General features: G+C 40.6%; 1 protein-coding gene across 5 annotated transcripts in view; it reads left to right on the forward strand.

Moving 5' to 3' along the window:
- The first annotated feature begins 385 nt into the window (after positions 1-385).
- The window catches only part of SPATA6 (spermatogenesis associated 6), a 151,373-nt gene continuing 143,112 nt past the window's right edge, over positions 386-8,646 (forward strand). For 4 of the 5 annotated variants that reach the window (XM_024119739.3, XM_028489411.2, XM_055084634.1 and 1 more), the window contains exon 1: positions 396-624. In XM_024119739.3, the coding sequence (XP_023975507.1) occupies positions 574-624 (51 nt within the window). In that variant the 5' untranslated portion in view covers positions 396-573. Of the gene's footprint in view, positions 625-8,646 lie in introns of all 5 variants that reach the window. The other variant, XM_024119740.1, reaches the window with a different exon arrangement.

Raw genomic sequence — 8,646 nt, forward strand, 5'->3', positions numbered from 1 at the left:
CGTAAGGAAATTCAAATAAGAGAACGAATAATCATTATTCTTTACAGTTGGGGAATTGAGGCCGCGGGGGGACGCCACTAGCTCAAGTTGCCACTGCCACGTTGGAACTCAGGGCTCCTGAGTCCAGCACCCCGACCTGCGCGCTGTCCTATTATACGACTATTCTCTTCTTCGGGCTTTGGGCCCATAGTTTGACGTCACAGACGAACTGCCCCTCCCCACCCCGCCCCGCCCCGCCCCTTCTGAAGCCCCGCCTCCTCGAGCGGCCCCGCCCCTCCCCGCCCGGCGTTCGCTGAGTCCCGCCCCCAGCCGCTCGCCCTCGAGTGGCGGCTCCAGCGCTTCCCTGCTAGCTTCTCTTCCGGCCCCGCCCCTCCCACTTGCCATGACAACGAGTCCGCGCCCCGCGCACGGCTGCCGCTCGGGCGGGACCCAGGCTGGACCGCGGGCCCTGGCCTGGGGGAACAGCTGCTACCGCCGCCGCCACCTCGTCTCCTCCCGGTCCCCGCCCCGCGTCTCCTCGCCTCCCTCAGGTCCGCGGCCGGGGTCCCTCCCCGCCGCCCCAACCCTGCGTGGATGCCGAAGGTGAAGGCGCTGCAGTGCGCCCTGGCGCTGGAGATCCGCTCTGTGAGTACCGGTCGCGCCCCCATCGCCGCCGCCTGGGTGTCGTCAGCCCCCGGAATTTACTCGGGACGCCGCCTCCGTTCACTTCCGAAAACCCCGGGTCACCGCGAAACCTCCTCCACCCTCCGAATCATCCCTATGGAGCTTTGATCCCTTGTCATTTGGCTCTTCCCCAACCTCAAAATCACGAACGCCCTGCCACTCCAGCCACACAGGCCTGACGCCCCCCACCGAACCCCTCCACCTCAGCTCCCCTAGCTTCCTCCCAACTTCCAGTTCGGGTTCCTTCAAATCCTTTCCAAACCACTTTAGAAAGCCCTCCTCTCTCCTCTCTTAACTTTCCAGTGAATTGGGTGGGGGAAGAGGCTTCTTTTAAAATTCCTCTTGTCTGCTCCAGTTCTTTTAGTGAGAGTATTACTGGCCCGACTTCTCCCCAGCCTTCGGGGGCGGGGAGGAGTGCTTTTCTTCCCAGATCACGCTGGCGGATTCTTTCAGACAGATTAACAAGCTTCTGATTAGAGAAGGGGCCTTTCCTCTAAGTAGAGTCCCCACACCCCGCAACCGAAATGTGTCAGCATTGCACACAGCACCTTGCCATCTACCCCAGGGCCAATACCTCGGAAACCATTTCAGGTCCCTCCAGCCCCCAGACTCTCCCGATGTTGAGAAGGAACCCCTATCCTTCCCTTCACTCCAAGAAAGGCACCAGCTTTTAGAGGGACACTACTAATTCTCTAAACTTGCTCCAGAGGATCTTCAGCCCTACCCAGTCATTCTCCAGACATGCCGAAGAGGATAGTGTCCCCCCAGCTTGCTGTGGAAGTCCAGCTGAGGCAGAGAACCCCCTGCCCTTCCTCAGGTGAAGGGCCTTGGACCTCTCCATGCCATGAGCAAACGCCATCCCTCTGAATAATCTCGCAAGACCCTTGCAAGGGGTTTTGATCTCCTTCCCCCTCATTCTTTACAGGACCCTCTCATTCTCCTCTTCATATGAAATCTCCAGCCTCTCTCTTCTAGAGGAAATACCCCCAAAAGTCTTTCCATACCTCCATTTTAGACCTGCAGGCAGTTTGGAAACAAAATTCCTCCTTCAGTCCTTTTTTTCTTTTTCCACTTCTCTAAGTCCTTTTATTTCTCATCTCTTTCATCTCCCAGCAAAACTGTGTGTGTGTGCTTAAATAGCCAACACCATTACTTTGGGTGCTGCATGGAGTAGCCCTCCCCACTTCCTTCCAGCATGCCCTGCAGTCAAGGCTCTCCATCCCCCCACCCCAAAGCATCCTGTGCTTTCCTTACTGTCTTTCCTCACATTACAATGAGGCCGCTGTAGCACAGTCCCTGAAACCTCCAGAGAAGTCACAGGACTGTTTTAGGTCTTTGACTAGGTCTTAAAGAAAGGAAGGCCGGGTAGGGCAGAGTGTGAGGCAGGCGTGGAGAAGAAAGTTTCTGGCACTGTCGCTTTATCTTAAAGGCTGCAGAGATTTTACTCACTCCAGTGTCAGAAACTCTATAGTTTTGGCTTCAGATGTTTTTTCCATCCCACAGCTGCCAAAGCTTGGCAGCCTTTTTGTAAAGGAGGATTCATTTGGCAAAAGAATACACGAAGCTTCCTGAATCGCTGTGCCCGGGGCAGTTAGTAAAACTCCTGAGTTCAGCCTCTTTAGAGTTTGTTACTGGCTGCTTCTTCCTCTTCTGCTAACCAATGCAGTTAAGCAGCCTGGTGAGAGCAGCTGCCTGACAGGCCGGATGTTGCTTTCCTTACTTTGGCCAATCCAGGCCTGCTTAGAGCAAGCACTTGGTGGTAACTGACTACTGCCTGAAGGGGTCAGAGAGAGAAAAGTTATTTCACTACCCTTTCTCCCCAGTATTAGTTGTCGGGCGGAAAGTGAATGGCTGTATAATGGAGCTTTGTTGTTCATCATGGCTTAAGAAATTATGCAGGTGGAAACATTCCTATTTCATTTTTTTCAACAGACATTTGAGTTACAGAATTTTACAGTTCTAAGAAATCTTAGCTTTCATTGGATTGAATTTCTTTTTATGGGTGAGAAAATTGAGGCTTAGCTTGACTAAATATTTTTCTACGTTTGCGCAACTATTTAGGGGCAGATCTGTAGCAAGATGCTAAGTTTTCTGACCAGCAAAAACCCCATTAAATGACTGATGCTCAGAAGGAGCAAAAAAGACCATTAATAACCATACACATTAAACAAGCTTGATTGATTTGGCTTTGATTGAATAGAGGAATTAATGTGAGCATAGATATTTTTAACATCTTTTCAATTTCATTTTTTTTCAATTTCATTTTTTTCAATTTCATGTAATTCTTTACATTTATGGGGTATAAAAGTCAAAACTGTATAAAATGATACACTCTGAGAAGTCTCATTTCCAGCCTTTTCAAACCTATTTTCCATCTATTTTCATCTACTATAGGTAACCATTTTTATTGGTGTCTGATTTATTCTTCTAGTATTTCCCTTTGTAATATAATCAAATAGATACATACACACACACACACACACACACACACACACACACACTGTATACTCCCCCCTTCCCATATATATTTTTTTACTTTCCTTCCCAATAGGTAGCATATTATATAAGCTAGTCTGCACTTTGCTTGTTTTCTTTCCTTAATGTATCCTGAAGATCACTCTAGGTAAGTTGGCATCTTCTTTCCCCTCAACTTTTTATTGACATTTTTCAAACATACAGAGTATTTGGGAGAATAGTACAATGAATATATTCCATGACCTATGTACATTAATTTGATATATCTGTATATTTGTATATGTATAATAATAAATATTTTTTACTAAAAATAGGAAAGTAAATTGTTGCCATGAGACTCCTAAATACTTCAGCATATATCTTCTAAAAATAAGGACATTGTTCTAAATAACCACAATACTATTATCACACCTAAGATAATTATCCATAATTTCTTAGTATCTAGTCCATTTTCAAGTTTTCCTAGTTGTCAACAAAAATAAATGGCTTGTATGGTTAACTTTTTCAAACCAGAATCCATTCAAAGTTTACATGTTGCATTTGGTCGTTAGGTTGTTTTAGTCCGTTTTAACATAGAGCAGTTCTACTTTTTCATTCCCACAATGTTCCCCCCCAACCCCGTGGATTTAGATAAATTCATACACTCATACAACCATTATTTGGATCAAGATTTAGAACACTTCCATTGCCACAGTAAATTCCCTTGTTCCCCCTTTTAAGACCCACGCAGAGGGAACTCCTCTTCTGATTTCTATCAGGGAAGATTAGTTTGCCAGTACTGAACATCATATTAAATGAGCTATATAGTATGTAATATTTTGTGTGGGCTTTTTTTGTTGATCGTATTTTTGAGACTCATTCATGTGCTGTGCCTATTGGTAGTTCCTTTATATTGTGGGGTAGCATTCTATCATATGATTTGTATCATGTTCTATCGTACACCACAACATGTTTACCCATTCTCTTTATTGTTGATTATTTGGGTTGTTACCAAGTTGTGGTTGTCATGGATAAAACTACTGTGAACATTCATTCCTATAAAAGTTTTTTTATGCATGTTACCTTTTGGAGACCAGGCTCGGATACAGAATATCCCATGTTGTGTTATTGTCTGAATTTTTTTCCCATCGTGGTGACATTTAATTTGTTCTTCTAAACTGGAAATTAGGTGTTTTATTTCTACCTGCCTATTGAAAGTGTGGCACTTAATTCCCCTCTCCCCTTTCCATGTTTGTTTTTTTCCTGTAGTCTTGTATTTGTGGTATCTCATGTTTAATACTGTGGTAATATGAGAGCAAAAACATAGTAAACATGAAAGGTTTTGGTGTATAACGCAATATTTTGTGTTGCTCAACAGAGCCGTGACTTGAGAGAAAATATGTTGCTGGGAAGAAAGTGTGACTTTTCTCAAGGAATCTTGGGAGAATGATGTAATATGCCAAAGTAACTTGTTTTTAAAGAGCAGCCAAAAATTATATTTCCCATCACTTACACTTTTAATATTTGAAACATCTTATCTTTGATATGAAAAACTATATTTGCTGCTTCTTCTCTCTACCTTCTTCTTATTCAGTAGTGAAGTTTTCATGAGATGTTTTTAGGTATATAGAAGGAAGAAATTGGAGGTACAAGAGTAAAGCCCAATGCCTGGGCAATAAAATCAGCCAATTTGCTTTACCTGAGTAGTGTCAGTTTTGGGTTAGTCTGTATTGTATAATTCCCATTTTTCTTCTCTATACTCACCTCACCTCGTTACCTCACTCAAATTATTGATAGCATTGAGGCAAAGAGATCTAGGTACTTTTCAATCACAGTTCATCTGAACATTCGTGATCGTTTTCTGGTTTCCTTACTCAGTTATGCTGCAGTTGGTCGTAAATTTCCCTGGAATACAGACTTTTTAAAACTTTAAAGTACTTCAAACTTACAGAAAAAGAAAACCTAAATACTGTGATCTCCCCCGACCCTGATTTAATAAATCCCCATTTTACATGTTTCCTGCAGATTTTTGTTTCTAAGAAATAAAATGTTACAGATGTAGTTAAGGCCCCTTTGCACCTCTTGCTGAAGCCAATTTTCCTCCGTCCCTTCCTAGAGGTAACATAATCAATATCCTGAAGTTGGAGTGTATTCTTTAGATTCAGGCTTTTGTAAGCTTACTACACGTTTGTGTACGCCTACGTACTATGTATACTATTGTTCTGTTTTAAAACTTTACACAAATGGTATCATACTGTAGGTATCCTTCTGTAGATCTGTTTTTTCCACTTCACTGTTTCTGAAATTTGTCAGTGTTGATTCTTACAGATCTAGTTAATTTCCTTAATTGTTATGTAATGCTGTATATTTATATGACAGTGATTTAATTCTTATTCCCCTATCGATGGACTTTTAAATACCAGTTTTCCTCTTTTTTAATATTACAAACAATGTTGCAGTGAGAATATTTGAACATACCTTCTGGTGTCCATGAGTCAGTTGTTCTCAAGGGCAGGTATTGTGCCCTAGGGAGCATTCTAGAAATTTGTGGGCTACCTTGTTTGCCATAGTGGTTGGGGGAGATCCTGCTGGTGTTGATTATCTGGTATTCTGCATGACTTGACTGTCCCATTGAATATGTATATTAAAATCTATTTATAATTATTAGAGTTTAAGAACCTAACTGTTTTATGTATAAACACAAAGTCTGTGGTTTTTTTTTTGGAAAAAAAAAATGTTTTAAATACAGTGAATTTTCCAGTAATGCAATTACCATATAAGTTGAGGAAAGAGTGTACTTTGTTTTGTTCGGAACTCTGGTAAGAGTTTACTCTTTCAGAAAATCATGGCATCAGTGGCAACTCTGCTTGTGTTTGAGCTGCCAATACGTGACACCTATCATTCAGCTTTTGAAACAGACCAGTTCCTGTTGATTCTGTGAATAGGTGCAAATATTGTATCTTCTAGCTTAGTTCTGCCTGAGCGTTTACACATAGAAATATATAATTTATTATAAATTATTTCTGTATTTTTTTCAGTTATGGCATTGATTTATTTTTTAGTTATGTGTATGGGTAAATTGCAAAATATTAGTTGTAAAAGGAGGGTGTTGGATCTTGTAGAGACCCAGTGCTCTAGGGAATAGATTTAGAAATGGAACTACCAAGTCTTAGGGAATTGGTTTAATTTCCTAGGGCTTCCATAACAAATTTCCTCAAACTTGGAGTCTTAAAGGACAGAAATTTATTCTCTCACATTTACTGGAGTCCAGAAGTTAAAACAAAGGTATTGGCAGGGCAGCGCTCCCTTAGAAGGCTCTTGGGGAAGACCCTTCCTTGTTCTAGCTTTCAGTGTCTCCAGGCATTTCCAGAATGTGGCTGCATAACTCCAATCTCCAATCCTAGAGGTTTCCTTTTCTGTGAATAGCCAGTTCCTATCCTTTGCCCTTTAGGAACATAAGAGTTTTTTTTTTCTTGTTAAATATATTTTGAACACCACCAACCTTTATTGGTTATATGTAATGTAAATGTCAAAAGATCTTCTGGTTGAAGCTTATTTTTTCACTTTGTTTTTGCTCTTTTTAGCAATGCCTTTTGTTTTTATTTTCCATTTTTTGTTATTGTTGCTGGTAAACAAAGAATGCTGAGTCTTTAAGTTAACTTTTTACAGAACTATAGCATATATTCAGAAAGTGCACAAATCCAAAGTGTACAATCACCACCCAAATGGATGATTAGAATATTATCAGCACCCCAGGTTGCTTCCTTGTGCTCCATCCCTTCCAGCCACTCCACCTGCCCCCCTTCCCCTCCCAGAGGTAACCACTATCTTGACTTCTATCACAACAAATTTTGAACTTTTGAAGTCAGCCTCTTTCTTTCTCCCTCCCTTCCTCCCTCCCCTCCCTCCCTCCTTCGACATTTACATATAATTTCTTTGTGAGAATTCATCCATGCTGTTATGTGAAGCAGTAATTCTTTATCCTTTCTATTGTTCCCCCCCGCCCGGCTTTACTGATATATAATTGACAGATAGCACTGTATAAGTTTAAAGTGTACAGTGTGTTGATTTGATATGTTTTTAAATCGCAAAGTGATTACTACCATAGTATTAGCTACCATTTCCATCCTGTCACATAGTTGCCATTTCTTTTTTGTGGTGAAAACAATTAAGATCTACTCTCTCAGCAACATTCAAGTATATAATACAGTGTTATTAGTTATTGTCACCATGCTGTACATTAGGTACCCAAACTTGTTAATCTTATAACTGGAATTTTATACCCTTTCACCAATATCTCCCCATTTCCCCCACCTCCTGAATCCTTGGTAAACACCATTCTACTCTCTGTTTCTCTGAGTTTACCTTTTGTAGATTCCACATATAAGTGATATCTTAGTTACTTGTTTTTCTCTGACTTGTTTTACTTAACGTAATGCCCTCAGGGTCCATCCAAGTTGTCATGAATGGCAGGATTTCCTTTTTCCTGATGGCTGAATAATATTGGTACATATATATCACATGCTCTTTATCCATTTATCTATTATCCATTGACAGACACTTAGGTTGTTTTCATATCTTGGCTGTTGTGAGTAATGCCATTGTGAACATGGGAGTGCAGATATGAGATCCTGATTTCAATTCCTTTGGATGTATATCCAGAAGTGGGATTGCTGGAGCATATGGTCATTCTGTTTCAGATTTTTTGAGGAACCTCCATATTGTTTTCCTTAGTGGCTATGCTCAATTTACATTCCCACCAGAATTGTCTTAGGGTTCCCTTTTCATCAGATCCTCACCAACACTTGTTATCCCTTGTCTTTTTCATGATAGTTAACTCTGACTTGTGTGAGGTGATATCTAATTGTGGTTTTGATTTGCATTTCCCTGATGATTAGCAATGTTGAGCATCTTTTCATGTACCTGTTGGCCATTTGTATGTCTTCCTTGGAAAACTATTCTGTTCCCCTGTATCCATTTCTATTGTTGATGACATTTTCATTTTTTTTTCCAGTATTGGGATATTACAAATTGTGCTCCTGTGAACATTTTTGTGCATGTCTTTGTTGCATATTTTGTATTCAGCAACATTGCTGAAATCTCATTTAAGTTATTTGGATTTTCTATGTGGGAAATCATGTTTGTAAATAAAGTCAGTTTTGACTTCTGTTGTACAATGTTTTTTCTTTTTTTCCCCTTTTTATTACTAATGTCCTTGATTAGAATCCCCAGTATAATGTTAAATAGTGGGAATAATAGTACATATACTTGTCATTTTATTTTAAGTTATCCCGCTGAAGTTTCACCAGTATTAGATTGAATCTTATGAAATTGCTGACAATGGGCCATTTTTTGACTCAAAAAAAATGGCAATTTCATATATTTCAACCTAATATAATATTGGCTGTAGGATTTTCATTTATTGAGTTAAGAAAGTGCCCTTCTATTCCTTTTTTTTTTTTTTTTTTTTTTTTTTTTTTTTTTTTTGTCTGCCCCTGTGGCTTGTGGGATGTGTGATTTTAGTTCCTG

Source organism: Physeter macrocephalus, chromosome 4 (genome assembly GCF_002837175.3).
Source record: "Physeter macrocephalus isolate SW-GA chromosome 4, ASM283717v5, whole genome shotgun sequence".
Classification (NCBI taxonomy): Eukaryota; Metazoa; Chordata; class Mammalia; order Artiodactyla; family Physeteridae; genus Physeter; species Physeter macrocephalus.